Source organism: Globicephala melas, chromosome 8 (genome assembly GCF_963455315.2).
Source record: "Globicephala melas chromosome 8, mGloMel1.2, whole genome shotgun sequence".
Classification (NCBI taxonomy): domain Eukaryota; kingdom Metazoa; phylum Chordata; class Mammalia; order Artiodactyla; family Delphinidae; genus Globicephala; species Globicephala melas.
This window is the reverse complement of record NC_083321.1, coordinates 89,270,949-89,293,060: the sequence shown is the minus strand read 5'-3', so window position 1 is coordinate 89,293,060 and position 22,112 is coordinate 89,270,949. Positions and strand designations below refer to the sequence as shown.

Sequence of the window (22,112 nt, the reverse complement as noted above, 5' to 3'; positions counted from 1 at the left end):
CTGCTGTGGGCCAGGTGCTGCCGGGCATTCCACGGACACATACTCAGCAAATACTCGTGCTGATTCTGACTCGATATCATTCTTCTCACTTTAAGGAAGAGGAAACAGAAGCTTTGAGAAGTTGCCTGTCTTTACCTGGATCACACAGCAAAGGGGGAAATCACTGAGAAGTCCTGAAGTGGGGACCCACCTCCGGGAGGACACTTTCCAGAGTTGGCAGGCAGATGAGGGAGGGCCTGGGGGATCTGGGTGGGCACAGGCTAGATCCCGCCACTTTCTCTGTCCTGGGTTCTGGGGGTGGAGTCTGGATTCAAGGGAAGCTGACCAGGCATTCAGGAAAAAGCCAATGCCAAGGTCACTAAGATCTCTGAGCTGTTACCTCCCCGCCCGGGGCGAGAGGGAAATTTACCTGTGCCGTAGAGACAAGCCCCTGCCTGGGAGGGAAGGCTTCCACCTTTCAAAGAAAACATGAAACCTTTGTAGGTTTGAGCAGAGGACACATCTAGCAGAAGAAGCGGAGGTGGGGAGGAGAGGCTGGCTTACGGTCTCCATGTCCCCAGAGGCTCCTGTTGTCACTACCACACGGGCCCACATGGAGCTCTGGGCTATCACTCCCTTGGTTTCCTTTAGCACGGCTCAGACAGGCTGGAACTTTCAAAATGACCGGAATGTTAAGAGACAACCAACAAGAAACAGACAATAGATACAATACAACCTAAAAGCATACAGGCGCCACCAGCCAGCCGTCCAATTATTCCATGACTGCACGTTTGTGGAGACCCCTAGACTCTGTCCATCCCACATCCTGTTTGAGGGCCTCTCCTTGAGGAACGCCTTCTTGATTCTTACACTTGTTCCCCGCCTGCTCCCCTGAAAAGGAGGTTCCCAGGCCGCAGACCATCAGGTGAAAAATGATGGGTATCTGGCCAAGCAAATAACCTCTCTGCGCCTGGTTTCCTCATCTAGAAATGAAGATAATCACAGTGCTTATGTCATAGCATTGTTTGAGAATCTCATGCGTTAATATATGAGAAGTGCTTAGAATGGCGGCAGGCATATAGGAAGCACCGTGTAAAAGTAGTCATGGCAACGGTGATGAAGATGAAGATGCTGATAGGTAGCCACACCTCTGCACATTGAAGGACCCTCCCCATGCCCAGGCAAAGAGGTGTCCTCTTCCAGAGGGAGGCTTGCTCTGCCCAGGACTCTGGGTGTGGGATCTGGGGCTTCCAGACCCACCCCCCCTACCCAGAGCCTCCAAGGGAGAGCCACATCTGTGCGTTAGGGCTCCTAGGAATCTCTAGGTTCTCGACACACATATTTTAAACATACCTGTTCACATTATTTTAAAGGTGAAGCTCAGTGTTTCAGGCGAGGGTGAAGAATGGCATCTCAGAGGGCAGTGCTCAAACTCTTCCATCAAACAAGAGCTGGACAGCGGGCCCTGCGACATTGTCTCGGGTACTTATTGTCCCTAGAGAATGTCTCAGGTGGAGTCTCACCCTATCCCCACATCCTGTTAAAGTATCCTCCCAACCATATACTGTACCCTCTCCAGAGACAATCTCGTTGTCCAGAATTTTCCATCCTGTTCCATTCCCAGCGATGCTAAATGCCTCTGATAGCTGCCATGTCGGCATCTGCTGCTCAGTGTACGGGAAGCACGCTGGGTTTGGAATGAGAGAACCGGGTTCGATTCCTGACCACTTTCCACCTGGAGACACTGAGAGAAGAGAGCCAGGGCCTGCTTGTCTGCATAGGCCATTTTGGCCTCACAAGCCCTTGAGAGGAGGCTTTGCCTCGTGAATTTTCCAGAAAAGCAGATGCGATTGAGAAAATGAGCAGACTCAGATCCCCGTTCTTGACTCGCTCAGTCAACAGGTGTGAGCATGTCTGCATCCTGCCCCATTCCTGGGGCTGGGCTCCAAGGCCATGGCAGGGCCATTATAGTGCAGCCCGATGGAGATGACGAGGGAGCAGCCTCCACAGGAGATGTGGGAGCACAACGGGGCGGGGAGCATAGGACCAGGCCTGGAGGCGTTGGGGAAGGCTCGCAGGCAGAGGTGATGCTTTCAGAAGAATTAGCCAGGAGAGGAGCAAAGGCACTTGCACTGCAGGCAGAGGAAAAAGTGTGCAAAGCCCCAGAGTGGGGTGTAGGGGCAGGGGTGTAGCTGCTGGAGGTTTCGAGGGGCGGTGGCCTCCGAGGTTTGCCGTCACATTCCATAGAAATGAGTGTAAAGTGTTTGGAACCGTGCCTGACACATGTGTATAAGTTATTGTTAGGATTTAGCCGAGGCAGCTTGAGGCCCATCCCACCGGTCTCATTCTGTGCAAGAATATTGAAGAATGTCCAAAGGTGTGGAGGAAACAGCCCTGAAGTGGGACTAGTATAGCTGGGGGACGGTACTCCCTTTGTTACTAAATGATCAGGTGCTCTTGGGCAAGTCCTTTTCCTCCCTGACCCCGTTAGTCTACCCTTGCCGTTACAATCTCTCCTTTCCCACTTTGTGTTTATCTAGTACTTTTTACATAATCATCTCCTCTTTTGACAAGCTAGATTGTCCCCTCCAAGGCAGCTCAGGAGAGAGCATAGGATGTGCTGCCCAAAGAGCTTGCTTCAAATTCCAGCCCTGCTGCGTACTAGCTGGGTGTACTCCTCAGCTGCATTCCCTCATCCAAGAATGGGCACAAGCAATCCCCTCTTGTCCAAGCTTTAAGCACAATAAATGAGATGAAGTATGTGCCCACAGGAGACGCTCTGTAAACAGTGGCTATCCACACGCTTTCTTGAGCCTTTGATCCAGAAGCCCCTAACTGCGTTCTAGAGCAGCTGCTCCTGGAACCTCGGAGGAAGCCCCGCCTTCTTCTGTCCTCCAGGAAGCCTTTGGCGGGCAGGGGTTGAGAGCTCCCTGAAGGCTGTGTCAGGATTGTTCACCACTGTGCCCCAGAGTCTAGGACAGAGCCAGCCGCATAGTAAGTTGTCCAATAAGTGTCTGTAGAAGAGAAGGCAGGGAGGACGGAAGGAAGCAGGGAGGATGGAGAAGACGGCCCTGATATCTCAGACCTAGAACCCCAGGGGAATGACAGCAGTTTGGAAATACTAGTCCTAGGAGGGCGCCAAGGTGGAGCACAGACCATGTGGGCCTGGGACCCTCTCAGTAGTGTCTTAAAGGTAGACTCTGTTGATGCCAGGGAAGCCTCTTCTATCCCCGTCCACCTGTGCGCGCCTCCCTGGCCCCTGGATATCCAGCTCACCTGGCCAGCGTGGCGACACGAGAGGCCTCCTGTCTTCTGGGAAAAGCTGCAGTTTCCTCCAAGCAGTTCCCATCACTGTGCTTAAATGCCAGCAATTGGTTTTATGCCTGAGAGCAGCTAAGAGGCCAGTGCTGAGAGTAAGCATTATAATTAGCCCTGCTGCCCTGCTGTGCCCCACAGAGTGGGTCCTGCTCTGCTCCCGTCACGGGGAGGGGCTTTCCTGCTCCCCTTTTCTCCGATAGGTAGTAGTGCAAGTTGTATCTCCCTGTCCTGACTCTGTCCTCAGGGATGGGGCCTGCTCCAACCTTCCACGGCCGCCAGGGCCAGCCTGCTGTGTGTGCCTGTGTGTGTAAATGGGAGGTGTCAGGGTGTGGGTGTGCATGGGGGGTAGGAATGTGTCTGTCGGGGGGGAAGAGGGGTGCAAAACGCTCTTGCCGAGAGCTGGGCTCCTCATTTTACACTGAAGCAGGGATGTGTCATTACACACCTTCCCCAGCCCGTCCTGCTCTTCTGAAAGCTCTAGTCCAGGCTTGCCTTCTTTCACTCTCTAAGTGTAACAAGGAGCAGAAACGTCTTCACTGCTTCATAGTCACTGTCTTCACCACTGTTCTTAACAGACACTTACTGGGTCCCAACTCTGTGCCATACACCAAGGAGCAGCCCGGCTCCCCTAGAAACCTGGGCCAGGGCAGGGCAGGAGCTGAGCTGAAAGGCCTTAGGCAAGTCACTGCACTTTTCTGAGGCTCGGTTTCCTCACTGGTAACATGAGGATCACAGGGTGTTCACACAAACGTTCTACAGGTGAGGGTTCAAAGCTGAGGCACTTGAGTAAGTTGGTCATCTTTCTTCTAGCAAAGTTCTTGGCACAAAGTGGCCTTATGTGTCTAGGAGGAGAAGGGGCCGGGGCAAGGACCTCAGACACCTGTGGGTACAGCTTCCCATGGCTGCCCCTCTCCTCCCTCAGCCAGAGCCCCACGAGACCCCCACTGAGCCCATGGCCCGGTCTGCCCCGGGACGCCGAGCTACAGTGCCTGAGCCAATCTCCTCTCCTGTCCGCCCATTATGTTGCCTTGTCCTAGGTGGTGGGCGAGTGGAAATTCAGCAGGATCCACTGTGATATCTTTGTCACTCTGGACGTCATGATGTGCACGGCAAGCATCCTGAACCTGTGTGCCATCAGCATCGACAGGTGAGCCCAGCCAGGATGGGGGAGGGGACTTAGACCCTTCACCTCTTGGGCTGCCCCACCTCTTCTGCAGGGTCAGGCTCTGTCCATGATGCTATACGGCTGGCTGTGTGCCTGTGAGTCCGCGTGTCTGTGTGTGCATGTGTGCATGTACGCGTGCACGCGTGAGTGTGTGCACGTGTGTGGGAGAGGACAGGCCCCCTAAAGGGAGACTGTCTATGGGCAGTGATGCTACAAAGAATACCCAGACAGGGACAGGCACAGAGGAGAAAGCCCCTGACCTGACTGAAGCCCTAGCCCTATCACTTCTTACTTGCGTGACCTCGGGCAGATTGCAGATGTTTTCAGAGCCCTAGTTTCACTGTCTACAAACCAGGCATGATGGTACCTGCCCACATGCGGGTCTCGTATCTGGTTGTGCATTTTGCGTCCAGCACAGGGCACAAGGCCAAGGGGGCCCAGGTTCTGCCCACCTGGCTAAGCTCTATCCCCAGAGCCTTTTACTAATTTGCACACATGGGCCACATGGACTCCCAGAGGCCCTGGCTCTACACCCTCTGCTGGATTCTTGGAAGATGAATGGAACTAATGTCTCAGAAGTGCTGGGTAGGGCGATGTGTGGCATCACAAACAATTACCGTTGTTATTATTTTTTGCTGAATGAGACCTAACCCTTGCTCTGAGGGTCCTGGCTACCAATCCATCATCAAACACTTCTACCCGTCACGGGCCCAGCACAGGTGCAGGGGGTACAGTTTCAAAGGTGCAAAGACCCAGGCCGTGGCCCCTCGAAAAGCCTAAAATCCAAGCAGGGAGACTGGAGTGGCAGATACGGTCCAAGATGGAATGGTAGCCGGTCAGTCAGCAAACACTTGATTGGCAGTCACCAACTGTCCTTGCTGTCTGAGTTGGGGGCAGGAGAGCATTGATTTAGAGTAAACAGGAGGTGGACCAACTTTCCATCCTCCCAAAGTGGGGTCTCTGTTGTGCCAATGTTGTGGAGTGAGTGGTCCCTGGGCCTGCACCCCAGACTCAAGGTTCCCGCCCCGCGCCCTCACAGGTACACAGCCGTGGCCATGCCCATGCTCTACAACACACGCTACAGCTCCAAGCGCCGAGTCACCGTCATGATCACCATCGTCTGGGTCCTGTCCTTCACCATCTCCTGCCCGCTGCTCTTCGGACTCAACAACACAGGTGAGTCCTGCCTCTGGTTGCCTGGGGCTCAGCTGGCCCCAGCCCTGGCCCTGTGCAGGACCTTGAGGGAGCTAAACCCTGGTGTGGACATGGGTGGTGACCCATCAGGAGCCTGTCCGCCACCTCGGACTGAGGCCAGACTGAGTCTCCTGGGCCAAGCCTGACTCCGAGTTGTACCTGGTAAGGTCAGAGAGGAACAATGGCCTGGAGCACAAGGGAGCTGGGTGAGGAGTGGGGATAATGCTTCAGAAGGACGCCTGGCCATTTTCAACTTTGAACTGAAGCAGACCAGGCAGCCTTGCAAAATGCACGTGTGTGCCTGTCTGTGGGTGTGCACACAGGGTAGGAGGCTGCCGGGTCTCCATCACCCCTGATAATAGTGTTTGTATAATGAAGCTGCAGCCTCCGGGCCGGCCAATCCCAGGCCAGGCCTGAGCCACCTGGAGCAGGAAAGGTAGAAACAAGTAGGAGGCTAGCTCACTGTGACTGTGTCCTGTGCAAGGCAGTCAGGAGCGCCTCCGACAGAAGAGGCGACCGTCAGGGAGATAGATGACACTGGTGTGCCTCCAGAGACCATCACCGGACAGGACACAAGGAAGCCTTGAAAGCATGCGGTTCAAGATCTAAGTGTCATGGGAATTCCAACAAGCAGGAATAGGGCTAAACGTGCTTGGATTAATCTGGAAAGGCCCTGGGAGAGAGGATAGACATCTGCTAGATCAGGAAGGGAACTTGGAAAGACATTGGAACACAGGTGAGTTCAGCAAAGAGGACCAAGTCATCTTGTCCCTAAAATTAAAAGGTGTCAGACCTCCCGCCAATACACAGGAAAGGCTACAATAATAGGTTACTCTGCTTCTATCATTTTCTTCCGTCATTTTGTCCCCAAAACCGTGGCGCCACTCGTGTGCTCATGGATGACAAAACTAATGATGAAGTAACGAGGGGATATTAATGGAAACGCTTGGAAACAGTCATCACAGCTTGGCTTTCTGCTCATGGTTGTTTTTAATACTCTGATTTATGCTGCACATTCACTTACATCTAACGTTTCCAGGCCGCCTTAGGCGTCTAGTCATATTCCCGGTAACTGGGAAGGCACTATGGCCCGGGGGGCCTGCTGACACACCCACCTGGGGCTCTCCTCCCCCCAGACCAGAACGAATGCATCATCGCCAACCCCGCCTTCGTGGTCTACTCCTCCATCGTCTCCTTCTACGTGCCCTTCCTCGTCACCCTGCTGGTCTACATCAAGATCTACATCGTCCTCCGCAGGCGGCGCAAGCGGGTCAACACTAAGCGCAGCAGCCGGGCTTTCAGGGCCAACCTGAAGGCCCCGCTCAAGGTCCCGAGCTCCCCTCCCCCGACGTCCCTGCCTAACCGTGACCCAGGGGTGCATGGGGTCCAGGCTGGAGGAGCTCTGAGGAGCCGGGCGTGGGCAGATTTCGAAGGCTGGGACCTCAGTGGGCGACTTGAATCTCCAGGGGTCGGAGGTGGGGAGCGGGCGGAGATCACCTGGGAGGAGAGGACTCTGCATGGAGACCACCGTCTGAACCCAGCAGCTCCTGGAACTCCACGGCTTTGCTGTCCTCCCTTTCTCCTTTCCTCACTCTGGCCCTTCTGTCTCCCTTTCTGCCCCTCTGAGGCCTCCATCCCATCTCCTTTATCTCCCATGCTCTGTCCTCTTCTGTTCAAACCTCCTTCTACCTCACCTGCTCCCGCCTACTTCCCTCCTCTGCCTCCCTTTCTTTTCCATACTTGTGTCTTGTGACTTCCCTCCGCTCAGCCCTCCCTGAGGAAGATGGTATGTGGGCACAGAAGGAACAAGTGCTTTGGGCTTAGACACATCAGGTTCAAATCCTGGCACTGCCACTTTTTTGCTGAGTGACCTTGGGCAAGTTGCTTAACTTCTCTGAGCCTGTTTCCTCATCTGTTAAACGTGAATCAAAATACAGATCTCACAGGGTGGTCTTGAGGATTCGGTGTGAGAGGGATTGAGCATGCCTACTAGGGTGCCAGACCCTTAGCAGGTGCCACATAAAAGTCAGGTCCCTGCTGTCCCTCACTCTGCCCACCTCTTCCCATCACAGTACCGAGCCCACCCTTGCCTCAATTGCCTCCTCAGGCCCCCAGCCCCCTAATCTCTGCCCTCCTCTGAGCTCCTGTGCCCAGTCTGACTATCCGGCATTGAGATTCTGTCCCCAGCCCCCTCCCCGTCATGACCCATGTGCTGGCTCACTCCACAGGGCAACTGCACTCACCCTGAGGACATGAAACTCTGCACCGTTATCATGAAGTCTAATGGGAGTTTCCCTGTGAACAGGCGGAGAGTGGTAAGTGTCCAGGTCAGGGACCTGGAGCCTGGTCTCTGCCTCTAGGGAAATGCACCTGCCATGATTCTCGAAGACCTCACCAGCTGCTCAAAGGGTTAAGCACCTCTCAGGATCCCCCACTTTGTTTCAGCCGAGGCCAGGCTTACCACACACACTCGTAAGCAGGCAAGGAGCAAGACAGCTCAATTCTGCAAGGCACAGAGAGGGACCCCTAGCACAAGGAAATGGTTGGGAGAAAGGACTTGGCCGTATAACAATAACAATAATAATAATGGCTATGACCATTAACTGAGCACCTACCATCTTCCTAGTATCTCATCAAATCCTCACGGCGACCCTGAGAGGTTAAGTCTTCTTGATCTTATGGGTCTTCATTTTATAGAAGAGAAAGAGAGGCTCAGAGAGGTTAGGTAACTCACCCAGGCCAAACAGTGAGTGAGAGAGTGAGTAGTTGAGTCCAGACCTAAGCGACTCTCTGAAATCCATGCCCGTGTTCTTTCCACTTGCATACGCTGCCTTACAGACAGGCAGGTTCTGGGGTTGGAGGCTGGGTGCTGGGGGAGGAGGGAGCAGAGCGGGCATGGGGCTCACAGTAAAGTGCAGCCTGTAAGTAGAGCCCAGAGATGCAGAATCCCAGCAGACCCCAGGGTCTGCTCAGTGATAGGAGCACCAGGGTCCCAGCAGCAGATGTCCCATCCCCTGGGGGTGAGAAGAGGATGGACCAGGGAACCCACAGAGAACTGCACACCAAGTCCAGGTCAGGTGTTCTCAGGAAGCAGGGCCCCTGCTCTTCACTTGAACATTCACTGTTCACCTGCAAGGGCAGGGCTCCAAGCAACCGTTTGAGATACAGGGGCCGAGACAGGCACTCAGGATCGGGGCACCTGGGCACGCAGTGAGGCTGCGTTTCAGAAGCTCAGGCTGAGACCCTAAGTCCTGGAATAAGGGAGCATGAGGAAGGACCTGAGGCCAGGGCCCTCAAGATCAGCCCAGCGAGGAAGATGTGGGGACCCAGGGGTCCACCCTTCGGCCCCTGCATCAGTCTACCAGGAGAAATGGAGCTCACCTGTGAGTGCAGGTCAGCCTGACAGCCCCTGTTTCGGCCTGGCAGGAAGAACAGGGTCGCCCTCATGCAGTTAGAACATGAGGTCCTGGAGGCTGGCGCCTGGCCCTTAGCTGGCACTCAGTGAGTGTTGCTCAGTTCCTAACAGAGAAGCGCCAGGTATAAAGCCCCCATAGAATGGTGGTGGGGTCGCTGAGGCTGCCTGGGGATTGCTCTGAGAAGGGAGCCAGGGAGACCTGGCAGGTGGGGACTGCCTTGGGCCCTGGATCCTGCCCCCAGACAGTCCCTGCCTCCCAAAATGATCATCCCCCTTGCCTCGCTGGCAGAGTGACCCTGTGGTGCTCGTAGGAGTCTCCGCAGGGGGATAATGAAGGTCCGGGTGGGGCTGGGTGAGGTCAGGTGAGGCCAGAGGGGCCGGGTGAGGCTGGGTGGCTATGGCTGAGAACTTGCCTGGCTCTACCCAGAGCTCTCTGCCTCTGTGCAGGAGGCTGCCCGCCGAGCCCAGGAACTGGAAATGGAGATGCTCTCCAGCACCAGCCCGCCCGAGAGGACCCGGTACAGCCCCATCGCGCCCAGCCACCACCAGCTGACCCTCCCCAACGCATCCCACCACGGCCTCCACAGCACACCTGACAGTCCTGCCAAACCAGAGAAGAACGGACATGCCAAAGACCATACCAGGATTGCCAAGTTCTTTGAGATCCAGACCATGCCCAACGGCAAAACCCGGACCTCTCTTAAGACCATAAGCCGCAGGAAGCTCTCCCAGCAGAAGGAGAAGAAGGCCACCCAGATGCTCGCCATTGTTCTCGGTGAGTCGGCCCTGGCTGCGGGACACAGCCTGCCTCTGCCCAGCCCTGGCTGAGCAATGGACCCATCACTGTAGGTCCCATTACTTACCATCCCCCCCTAATCATGGCTGCTAGGTCACAGGACTGGCACTTTTCAGGCACAGGTCAAGCCCACTGACATATCTGACTAGGTAGATTCTATAATTATGCTCATTTTAAAGATGTGGAAACTGAGGTTCAGAGAGCTTTTGTCACTTGATCAAAGAGGACACATGATTTAAACTCAGGCAGTCCCACTTCAGAATCTGAACTTGACCACTTTACCATAATGACCCCCAGAACCTCGTGACCCTGGGTAGGTCATTTCTCTCTCTCATCTCCCCATCAGTAGAGAGTAGGTTACTTTTCAGGGTTGTCGTGGTCATCAGATGATACACGGTGGTGAAAGCATTTTACAAACTCCAAAGCCGTATACACAAGCGTTGTTAATATTGCTGTTGTTGAGGAATCAGGAAACTCACTTGCCTCAACCGAGACCCAGTGGGACCAAAGCTGTGAACGATAAACGGGGCTGTGAGGGGGCCCCCGATCTAAATGAGAGTGAGTGAGACAAGGCTTTAGAATAAATTCTCGGTCAAGAATCCAGGGCTGGACTGATATGGGTGACGGGGACAGGATGGAGGGACTGATGTGTCTCTGCCTTCCAGGCAGCACCCAGGGCAGTTGTGACACCCACCCACACCCACCATCCCTTTGGTCTGCCAACAGTCCTATGACATGAGAAGGACAGGTGTCACTGTTCTGGTTTTACAAATGAGAGCTCGTGGTCATAGCAGGTTAGGGGACCAACCCGTGATCACGCGGCTGGGAGAGGCAGAGCGGGCTCTGGCCAGGGCCTCTGCTCCAGTCCTGGGGGGTCTCTGCTTTGTGGCCCTGCCCTTCCCAGGCACTGCTCCATCCCCGGGGAATTCCCGTGTGCCCGTGTGGCATTCTGTGCAGACGGTGCCTCCCCACGGAGCGTCCCACCGAACAGGAGGTCCTGAGTTAGGCAGGCAGAGAGGTGGGCAGGAGGTCGGACTCGTGACAGCCTTGTGTCACCAGGCGGGGATTAGCAAGGGGTGTCCACCAAGGGCTGGGGAAGCTGGGGGAAAGCATAGCAAGCGCCTGGCCACTTGGGGACCTTGATAGACTGGAGTTCAGATCTCGGCTTTGCCACCAAGAGTGGAGTGGCCTTGCGCACATCACAGAGCTGTCCCGAGCCTCGGTTTCCTGCCTTCCTCGTGGGGATGCCAAGAGGACTAAGTGGCTGCGCACCCAGCTCTCCCTCTGGCCCCAACCGCGCGTTCCCCACGGCAGTGAACAGACCCTCCACTCCCAGCTTCTGCGGAAGGTCGTCTCAAAGACGACGAGGAAGTAGAGTAGATCCAGCCATTTCCACCAGCTGACCCGTGTCAGGATGTTAAGCGTTTGGATTTGTTTCCAAGCCCTTTATCCTCCCTTATGAGGTGGGTATCGTTATATACACTGCACAGGCAGGAAAACAAGGCCGAGGGAGGTGAGATGACTGCAAACTGGGGTCAGAGGCAGGTCCAGCATCCAAGTCCGCGCCTCCCCCTGCGGTGCTCTTGCAGCCTTGGTGCCTGGGCGGGGCCTGAAGCACGCGATCCGGGTCCTCCCCCTCTGCCCCACCCGGCGCAGCCTCCCCACCCAGGCCCTCCCCGGCCCCAGGCACCCCTGACTGCCCCCCTCTCCCCCAGGCGTGTTCATCATCTGCTGGCTGCCCTTCTTCATCACCCACATCCTGAACATACACTGTGACTGCAACATCCCACCCGTCCTGTACAGCGCCTTCACGTGGCTGGGCTACGTCAACAGCGCCGTGAACCCCATCATCTACACCACCTTCAACATTGAGTTCCGCAAGGCCTTCCTGAAGATCCTACACTGCTGACCCAGCTGCCCACCTGCACAGCAGCCTGCTTCCCAACTCCCTGCCCAGCGGCCCTGCCTCGGGCCCTGGGAGCCGTGGGCAGGGTGACACAGGGCAGACTCGGCCTTCTCCTCGCCCGCAGGCCCTGCGGCGTTAGCTTGGCTCCACGGCCCTCACTGACCGCACACCCTCGCTCTACCAGGGCAGTGCTAGAGAGCCAGGCACGGTGCCAGCCCTCGGGCCGGACCCCTGGCTCAGAGGCAGCTCACGGAGCCCCCTCCCACTTCCAGACCCTCTCTCCTTGGCACCAAAGACACAGCCGCCTTCTCTGACCTTTCTCTGGGGCTCTGGGGTTGCTGGGCCAGTGTCAAAGCTCAGAGGCCATGCTGGCCTGGTCTTCACAGGCCTGTGCTGGAGCGGGCAGTGGGGAGCGATGGACAGTTCACACCCCCCAAGGCCTACACCAGGGAAGCCAGAGCTCTTGCCAAGGCCCCAGGCAACTTCAGGCCCGGGAGACCCATGTACATACCAGGTCTGGATGGACCCCAGAGAAGCCCAAGCCCAAAACTTCACCCCTTCTCCCCCACCGAGCCTGGCAGGAGCTGCTACTTCCATCCACAGCAGTGGGTCCCGACCCCACCCAGCTCCCCGTGAGGTCTCCATACTCCAAGAGCCCAGGAGGGTCTGCGGGGAGAGGACCACCGCTATCCCAAGCCCATTCTGCTGCCCCCCTGACGGACGTGGGTGCCTCTCTGTAGCACATGTCGGGCCAACCTGGGAGAGCTGGCAGGGAAGGCGGGCACATGACATGTTTGGGGCTTGGTTGGGGGTGTCTGAGGTCCTATGGGAGACTGCTCCTGACACCCTCTGCCGCAAACCACGTCCTTCTCTCTTCCTTCCGCCTCTCCACTCTCCAGTCCTCTTGTCCCCCTTTCTTTCCACTGCCTCCGCCTTAGAGGAGCCCATGGCTAAGCGGCTGCTGAATACCGTTCGGCCTGCCCTGGCCCTGCCAGAGGGAGGAGGGGAAGCTGCAGCTTGGGGGAGCCCCCAGGCCCCAAACTCTGTAACATCACTACACATGCTCCAAACTAATAAAACTTTGACAAGAGTCACATGCAGGGCCCCTCAAGCGGAGGGTGCAGTGTCACCTCCAGTCTCTGCACCCGGTGTGGCCAAAGCTCCGTGTCTGTGCTGGGGGTCAGAGTTGGAGAGCCTTTCTGCAGACCCTCCAGAGAAGGTGGCCCTGGCCCCCATCAGCGGGTACAGGACTTTGGGGGAAAGGAGGAGAGGAGCTGCTGCAGGAGGGCCAAGGAGAAGACGTGTGTGCCTGTGTGTTTCTCCCCTCATCCAGTCCTCTCCTCCTGAGGGACGTGAGCGCTCTCAGAGCTGCAGTTGGGTGGTCCTGATCTTCAACCACCAGCCAAGATGGAAGGGGAGAACGTTTCCAGTAGCCCACGGGTCCCCTAATTGCCAGAGCAGCAGGGTCCTACCAGAGGCAAGCCAGGCTATCCCCACTTCCCTCTGCTCCCCTCCAGGTCCTGGCACCTCTGCAGGCCCAGTCCTTAGCCCTGCTCGTCCACCAGGGCAGAGAAGGCTCTGTGGGAAAGGTGGCCTTCGAGGTGCGGCTGTGCCCACGTCTGTGTCTGCCCCTTCCCCTGTCTCGCATCAGGACCCCTTCCTCCGGGGCAGGCGGGGAGGCCCTGCGTAACGTGGCCTGGTGTCCTCCTGCCTCTTGGCCTCCAGACCAGTCGCAGCTCCAAGCCTTCTGGGGCCATGACTTGGCACTGACCCAACAACAGAAATCTGGCTTTTTAAAAATGAAATGTAAATCAACCCAGTGAAGGAGGAATATTCTTACCACCTTGAGAATAACAGCGGTGATAACAAACAAGGTGCTGGCACCCACGGGCTCAGGCTCCGGGGAGCTGTCAGGGCATAATTTGCATGCTAAATACAATATTTTTAGCACCAAAGTTTGGAGCACTTAACTTGCCCTGTACACTTAATTATGGACTTTGATCTTCTCCCTGAACCTGAATGTAGCACGAAGCCCTGGGAGAGGCTCCTGTCCCCAGAATACCCGATTCCAGAAGGTGGGCAAAACAGGCTCCTGGTCTAGCTGGAACGGGGGGTCAATAACCCAGTGACCCCCTCCTGCGGAAGGCACCAGACCCCCAAGGGGGCTAGAACCCCCCCCCCCGAGACCTGTCAGCTCTGTTACCCACCCCATAGCCAAGGCGCGCGTGTGCACGCGTGCACACACACACAGATACACGCACACACCCACGCACACACATGCACACACACACTCAGTCTATGAATGATCTTGACCTGGATGGGAGCTTAAAAGCTCATCATTAGAAATCTCAGGAGGTCACATAGGTTTATTAGCTGTGGGAGTTGTAAGAGATGACGAAAGGATGGAGAGAGAAGAAGAGAAGGGAGGGAGGGAGGGAGGGAGGAAGGAAGGAAGGAGGGAGGGAGGGAGCGAAGGAGGGAGGGAAGGAAGGAAGGAGGGAAGGAAGGAAGGAAGGAAGGAGGGAGGGAGGGAGGGAGGGAGGAGGGAAGGCAGCCTGAAAGCCGTTTGGGAAGAGCACTGACAGGGAGCAGAGGGGAAGAGGGCAGGCAGGGGCGGGAGGCGGGGCAGGGAAAGTTGCCCACAGCTGTCATGAAGCTTCAAGTCTTTCTTCCAGACAGCAGATTGACAGCTGGAGTGGGCAGGGGGAGGGCTGGGCTCCCCCCTCTCTCCACTCGGTGCTTCAGGGGCAGAGGGATGGTGCGCGACCCAGGAACGCCAAGTGGAAGGGGGCGGCCCAGGCTCTGGCTGTCTCGCAAGAGGCCCTGACAGCGAGGGCAGTAGCAAGCCAGCGGCTGGGCAGGCTGCAGCTCCGATTTTTCTCTCCTCACCGCCTGTCCCTGTGCTTCTGCCTCTGTGCTCGCCTTTGTCTGTAGAATGCCTTTTAATCAAAGGATCACTGATCTGCCTTTACAGAAGGGGGAGTCTGCACCCCCCAGCCCCCTCTCCCAGAGCACAGCAAGGAAGCCCCACTTCAGGTGTGAGCCTTCCCGGTCAGGCACAGTGGAGCACTTTGCATCCTCCTCTCAGGTGTCCGTTTGTGACTGCAGGTCTTCAAGCTTCAGGCCCTTATTCGTCCCCTAGTGGGCTCTGGAGAAGTCCCAGGTGGCGACGGGCGGGGGAGGTGTCCTGGGAATGGAGACGGCAGCAGCGCAGGATAAACTGCATCGCCTCACCATGCATCTCACTCGGTGAATGTTTATTGAGTAACTGTTTATTGTGCTCCAGACCCTGAGCGAGGTGCCGGGAATGAACAGTGGAAAAGGGGGTCAACATCCCTGCCTTCGCAGGTTCACAATCCAGTGGACGCCGGGCGTTACCCACAATCACACGATAGTGGTCAAGCTCCTGGCGGAGCCCCGGCTGGGTGTGGCGACCACTGCCACAGCACACGCTGCCCCGCCCCAGGGCGCTCTTAACCTAGATGATGAGGCTGAGTGGGAGACAGCAGCCCCGGCATGCCTTGGCCCGGAACAAGTAGGTAGGGCCCTGGTGAGGGCAAGAAGTGTGACGGTAGAGGACCTCCTCAATGGTGGGGCAGGAGGCCCCCCGAGAAGCGAGCGCATAGCCTGCTGCCTGGTGGGCTCAGAACAGGGCAGTCGGTTGCCTGCACACAGGGACTTTGAGGACTGGCACACCTTGGGGGCCTTTCTAGTGTGCTCACCTATCTGGGGATCTCTTCCCACACCACCCCTGTCCTGGGGATGTGTGGCCAGTGGCCCTGTGCCCCACTGCCTCTCTGCCCTCCCTGGTCCCAGGACCCAGGCTGTGTCCGTAACGTTGGCAACCATCTATGCTGCGTGGGCCTCGCCCCAAGTGCTGTCCTGTCCTCATAACCCCTGGGGGAGGAGAAGCGTTTCATACAGGGAAGGTGGTTGCCCAGGTCTTCCAACTCTGCATCTTTTATTATTCATCCTGCCCTTTCCCTGACCAGCCCCGGGTGAAGTTGCGAGAGGCTACTGTAGTCAGAAAAAAAATTTTTTAAAGGAGAGAGAAAAAGAAAAACCATTTGGGACCAGACTTTTAGGATGCGGCCCTTGGGGTGACTATGAACAGCCTGATGGCCATTGGGGCTGCAAGAGTAAATGAGTAGGTGCTGGGGTGGGGGGGCGCAGGTTAGGGGAAGCAGCTTTCAGTAGTGGGCGTCTCAGAAGTGGGAGGCCAGACTCTGTGCATCCATGCACCCGAAGTTCCTCTCCCGCCAACCAGGTGCCCCTGGCTCTGCTTCTGGGGGATCCAGGGAAGCAGGAAGCTGGCAGGAAGAGGGCAGACCATCTCTGCAGAGGGAGATCTACTCTGGCTTTGTGGGGTGATCGGGGGCGGGGAGAAGGAGGTACCTGGTAGGAGCAGCTTCCCATTCCCTCTCCCATCCCACCTTTGCTACTTGGCAAATAAAGCAGGGTGAGAGCTGCTGGGCAGAACCCCTGGCGTGGAGGGCATCTGGAAAGGCCTTTTACGTGGTTGGAGCCATGCAGCTCCGAGTCTGCAGGAAATGCTGTGTGACCACCACACTTGCCTGCGCTTTCTCCAGTCTTCACCCCGGCTCTGTCCTGAAACCTGGAGATGTGTGTGTGAGGCTGGAGAAAGGGAGGCAGCCTCCCCAGAACCTCAGGGGCAGTGCGAGTCAGATGTCGCCGATGAAGCAGGGCGGGGGACAGAGGTGGTGCCACCTGGGACATGGGAGAGGCAGGGGATTTTGTAGGAGCACAGCTACAGCATGCACACCTTCTGGGTTTTCCTGACCAGGCCCCACTCCAAACACTGTCCTGTTGGCCCCATGAGAAGAGTCCGGCTCTGTGCTCCATCCGGGGCAGGGAAAAGATGGAGTGGGCAAGAGAGGGAGGAAATTGCCTGGAGGAGCCATGTTCTGTGGTCTAGTTCTCCCCGCAGCAGGGACCTGACCCGGCTCTTCTCAGCCTCACGTACAAACCTCTTCTCCCCACCCTACACCCTACCCACTGTGCAGTTGCTGTCTTCATCCATTTGTCCTCTCTGTGCAGGCTGAGCCCTCTCGCTGCCTCTGCCCATCGGAACATCAGCCCTGGACCCTACCCTCTCCTGGTAGATGCAGACATGGCCACCTTGCTTTGCTGACATCGAACCCCCTGTCTGGCTCCTGGGGCCTCTCAGCTGTGTGTCAGTCGGCATGACCCACTGGTGGGGCTTGCCCTGCCCTACAGCTGACCTGACACTACTTTAGGTGTGTCCCAAGAGGTCTCAGAGGCTCAGTCCACACCGAGGCACTGAAGAAGAACCGGCCCTTCCTCCCCTGAATAGGCTGGCAAAGCCGCTTCCAAGAGCATCCTCGCCGAAAGGCTGCAGGAGGCTGGGTCGTCTGTGCCTCCTTCCAAGAGAAAATTCCTCTGACTTGGGAGAAACTGCAAGATACTGTGTTGAGTGCTTACTAACAGCTTTGCCCTCTGACCACAGGGCATCCGGGTCGATCATTACCGCAAGCCAGTGAGATAAGCATTATCTCCGTTAGATGAGGCAGCCAAGTCTAAGGAAGGTTTAGCAGCCTAGGGTCACACGCTAGTGGCTGGCCCAGCTTCAGAGCCTTTCCGATACCCAGCCCCCAACAGCTTCCCTCCTCATCTCAGCCCACACGGGCAGCTGCCTCTCTCCCCTAAGTCACAGTAACAACCCCGCTGCCTGTATCCTATGCAGCAGGTACAGACGGAGGGCAGAGGGAGGACTGGGTCTAATGCGGAAAGAAGCCGATGCAGTGATGCGCTCACAACCAGGAGGGAGCCTCACCGCAGGGGGTGTTGGGACAGAGTGACCATCTCCAGCTGGGCAGTCAGAGAAGGCTTCACATGCAGGGACAGGCAAGTTGGGTGTTGAAGAATAGGCAGGACCCTGACCCAGGAGCACAGCGGGGGGTGGGGGGCGGGTGGAGGGGGCCTGTGCTCGTGAGCAGGGTGGCAGGACCAGCTGTAGGACCAGAGGAACTCTGGCCTGGGGGCGCTGGAGCCCCTGCTGGAGGCCCGAACGCGGCGGGAGTTGTGTTCTATGGGCACTGGTGGGGGCAGGGAGGGAAGGAATGGTCTCGAACAGAGGACCAGAGCTGCCCTCCGCGTGTTCAGGGAGCCCTGGGGCCCCTCTGGTGCTCTGCCCGCTGGCTGCCCCCTCCTCCACTCCCGGCCACAGGCCCAGAAACCGGCCTCCTCTTCCGCCAGCCCCTGTCACTCTTTCCAGGAGCTCCACCCCGCAGGTCGGCTTCGGAGGGACACAGTCTCCCAGCCCCCTCGTTTCCCTGATGCTTCTAGGGTGCCTTTTCAGTCCAAGGCGTTTTCCGCTGATCCCTGGGGGAACCCTTGGTGACTGCAGTGTGAGGTTACACAGGTGTCGGACTCGGGGGCAGACGCCACCGGTCCCCAGAGCCGGCCTGCCTGCTGAGACATCACAGAAGCCTCTTTGGACTTCGTGCTGCACTTTAACTCCTGTTGCTACAGCTTGCCAACCTCCCCATCCCTTCTGGTCTCCTGGCCTCACAACCAAGAGAAGCCCCCTGAGGGACGGCGCCTCCCAGCACAGAAGGCCTCCCAGGCAGAACAAACAGGGCCGTCTGCATCTCTGGGGACGGCCAGATAGGTGGCGCCTTCTCCCAGGGCCCTCCTTGGGGAGGGATGGATTGGCTTAAGCAGCAGCACTGAGAACGCGGAAGGAGGCTCCCGTCTAGATAAAGGGTAGTGAGTGGGTGGCCAGGATAACGGTGAGAAAGGACAGAACCAGAACAATGGAGGAGAAGCAAAGTAAAGGGAGTCCCAGTGCCAGCCGGGGATGTGCGTGATCTAATTTCATCCCCTCAACGATACGCGTTACAAAGAGAGAGGCGGAGCTCAGTCTAGGCAAAGACCTCACCCCAGCTCGGCCAGACTACAAGGCCCTTCACAGGCAGGACCCCCTTCTCCACCACCTGCCTCCTTACCCTACACATGGCTCAGGGGTCTTTGGAATGCGCGTTCATTCCGATAGCACACTCCCTCTGCTCGGAGCTCACAGTTGACCCTCATGTGGAGTCCAAGCTCTGGAATCATGAATGGCGTCATGGTGTCCTAATGAAGTACCCACCCGCCCCCGCCCCCGCTCTTCCGCTGTGCTGTCTGCACCCACAAACAGCTTGATTGCTCTTTCACATTCCCCAGTCTCCCGTGCCCTGGCCTCTCCCACCTAGTCCAGGTATTACCCCTCGTCTGCTATGCCCTTGTCCTCCTCTAACATTGCAGCTTCCGGAAAGCCCTTCCTGATGAACCCCACTCAGCTGGGTGACTGACTGGATGGGGGGAGATGGAGAGGAAGAGTGTAGACTGCGCTGTCTGTTCACCAGCCACCTGTAGCTGCTTAAATTTAACTTGTTGAAATTAAAAATTGGGTCCCTGGGCTTCCCTGGTGGCGCAGTGGTTGAGTCCGCCTGCCGTTGCAGGGGACGCGGGTTCGTGCCCCGTCCAGGAAGATCCCACATGCCGCGGAGCGGCTGGGCCCGTGAGCCATGGCCGCTGAGCCTGCGCGTCGTCCGGAGCCTGTGCTCTGCAATGGGAGAGGCCACAGCGGTGAGAGGCCCACGTACCGCAAAAAAAAAAAAAAAAAAAAAAAAAAAAGCGTTGCTCAGTTGCATCAGCCACATTTGAAGTGCTCAGCAGCACATGGAGTTAAAGGCAGATGTGGAAGGTTTCTGTCCTCCCAGAAAGTTCTGTTGGACAGTGCTGGTCCGGAAAGACTCCTGGGTTAGGAGTCCCCTCAGCTAAGAAGAACCAGGAGCAGGCTTGGGAGGGGACGGGGAGGTTCAGTTTGGGACACTGAGTTTAAGGGTCTATAGGATCTTCACGTGCAAACGTCCAGTAGGAAATTAGGGGTTCGCATCCTCGTCTACCCCAATCTCCCCTAAACAGGTTCGAAATTCAAGCGAGATCCTCTCCTTGGGAATTGCAAAGGCCTTACTAAAATCCAATTCTAAACCTCCCTAGGAAACCTCTAGAAGGCAGCTCTGTTGAAATGGGACTCAGGGTAGATGCTGTGTGTGTCTGTAGGGTCTGTGTCTGGCTAGGGGTGGCTTGGGAAGGGAGAAGGTGGTGATGAAAAGCAATGATAGGGCTGTGTTGGCTGGAGCTGGCCTGAAATTGTGACCTCAGTTATCTCTTGGAGGAAGGGAGTAGAGAAAGCAGGGGTCTGAGGATCTCTGCTTAGACCCTGGGATCATCAGAGTTGAAATGAATCCTAGGCATGGTCCCATGTGCATCTCCATGGGACCTCTGCCATTTACAGGACCACAGGTGCAAGAAAAAAAAAATCATTTACCTTTTCTAACTGCATTCTTCAAAGTCTTCCCTCAAACTCTTCCCACCAGGATAAGCCAGACACCATTGTCCTTCCGTGGTTCACTCCTGACATTCGCACGAGTTGTTCCGAGCTCGCCTGGCTTTGAACAGGCAGCCCCACGCCCCTTCTCTGGCTCGTGCAGAATCCTCGCCTTGGAGCTAGACTCAGACCTCAGGGTGTGAGGAGAAGCAACCAGCGCTGTGCCCTCTGCCTTTCCTTTTCCTGCGCCAGCCGTTCTAGGACAGACAGAACTCCCAGGGGCACGTTTAACTACAAGTTTTGCCCGAGGCTTAGTCTCAGCGAGAAAGAGAATGGCCCAGGCAGCTAGCAGGGAGCAGGGACATGAAGCAGTCCTCTGAGTGAGCCTTGCCCCGGCCCTCAGGAGTCTCCACTCATCCAACCAGGAGGGGAAAAGACCACCACCCAGGCTGCCGGCTGGTGACTGTCTTCATGGCGATGCTAAGGGCCCAGCAAGAAACCACGGGACGCCCCCTGGTGGTGGTCCTCAGCCCTGGCTGCTCTCCAGCTGATACCAGGATCCTGCCCTGGGGATTCTGGTTTAACTGGTCAAGGGGAGGGCCGGGTACTTTAAAAACCCTGCCACGCCTCACCCAGGAGATCCTGATGTGCAGGCCTGATTTACAGCCTTTGTTCTAGGGCACAACCCCATTCAAAGCTGCTCTCAGGACTCTCTGTGGGGGCTGTAGTCTGTGGCTTGGTGAAGTGTCCATGAGGCTGGTACCACAGCCCAGAGACCACAGGATGGGAGACCTGTGCCGCCAGCTCTGCTAGAACGGACTCGCACTCAGCATGTCCGTGGGGCGACAGGTGTCTTCTGCTCCGCCTCTCTTACCCCACGCCCACGTGACGCTGGTGACTGGTGGTCCCACACTCAGCCCATGAGGCTGACACTCAAAGGCAAGCCTGCGGGTTGGCTGGGGTTGGAGCTGGCCAGTGGCTGGGGCAGAAGATTCCTCTTCTCTGACAATTACACAATATCCTTGGGTTGGAGGGGCTGCTCCAGCAGTGTGAAGAGGGAGAGAGGAGACGTAGAGGACCCCTAGGGCACCTGCCCTGCTCCCACCTGCCGTCCCACCCTGTCCCCTCCTAACGGTGGGCCAGCCCCGGCACAGCCAGAGAGGAGGGAGAAGCTGCTGGCCGCTGAGCCCAGGACTGGTCACACAAGGCTAGTCTGAGCAATCCCAGGCCTGCCGCAACCTGCCCTGCAACTCGCAGACCAGGCCAGGCCAGCTGATGGGAGCAGGACAGAGCTCCCTGAGCCGTTGCCGAGGAGGAAGTCCCTGCCCGGCAAGCTCCACACCAAGCCCAGACACCTCCCCTCCAGGTGACGTCACCACCGCCCACCTCCCCACATCCGCCCCCGCCTCCTCCCCAGCGGGAACGCACGCACGATCATATACACACCGCACCGCACACGCGCACGCGCACACGCCAGACCAGCCCCCACAGCCGGCCTGCGCCACGGGTCAGTCCACCTCTGAGGCGGGGACTCAGGTCCACAGCTTTATGATGGTCAGATTTGAAACCGGCCACATAACTGGACACAGCCAAGGGTGAGGGGTGAGGCAGGGGGACCAGGGACCAAGCGTCCCATGTAGGATCACTCGTGGGCGGTTGGAGCAGACCCTTCCTTCCCCGCAGGAGATTGTAGGGCAGACCTGGGCCCTGGGACCAGAGCCGCCAGGAAGGTGGTCGGTGCAGCAACAGGCTCCTGGCTGGGGCTTTCAACTGGAAGTGGAAAATCCCTCTGAAATTTCAGCTCCTGCCCTTGCACAGAGCACGGGTGTCTGGTTGTCCTGACCACGCCCGGAGAAAGGGGCCAAGTCACACAGACGTGAGCTGGGAGGGAACACTTCCCTCTCCTCTGTGCCTCCCTCCTTCTTCAGAGAGAGTTCTAGGATGCAAGGGCCCCTGTGGACTCAGGGGCAAGGGGTTAAAGGT

The 22,112-nt window shown here is 57.2% G+C and overlaps 1 protein-coding gene across 2 annotated transcripts in view; it reads left to right on the top strand.

Annotated features, from left to right (window-relative positions):
• The window catches only part of DRD2 (dopamine receptor D2), a 66,657-nt gene extending 49,782 nt beyond the window's left edge, over positions 1–16,875 (top strand). Inside the window, exons 3-8 of one of the 2 annotated variants that reach the window (XM_060304485.1) lie at positions 4,335–4,444; positions 5,502–5,638; positions 6,793–6,983; positions 7,885–7,971; positions 9,519–9,846; positions 16,832–16,875. In XM_060304485.1, the coding sequence (XP_060160468.1) occupies positions 4,335–4,444; positions 5,502–5,638; positions 6,793–6,983; positions 7,885–7,971; positions 9,519–9,846; positions 16,832–16,836 (858 nt within the window). In that variant the 3' untranslated portion in view covers positions 16,837–16,875. Of the gene's footprint in view, positions 1–4,334; positions 4,445–5,501; positions 5,639–6,792; positions 6,984–7,884; positions 7,972–9,518; positions 9,847–11,582; positions 12,265–16,831 lie in introns of those variants that run through there. The other variant, XM_030837297.2, reaches the window with a different exon arrangement.
• Positions 16,876–22,112: the final 5,237 nt, after the last annotated feature.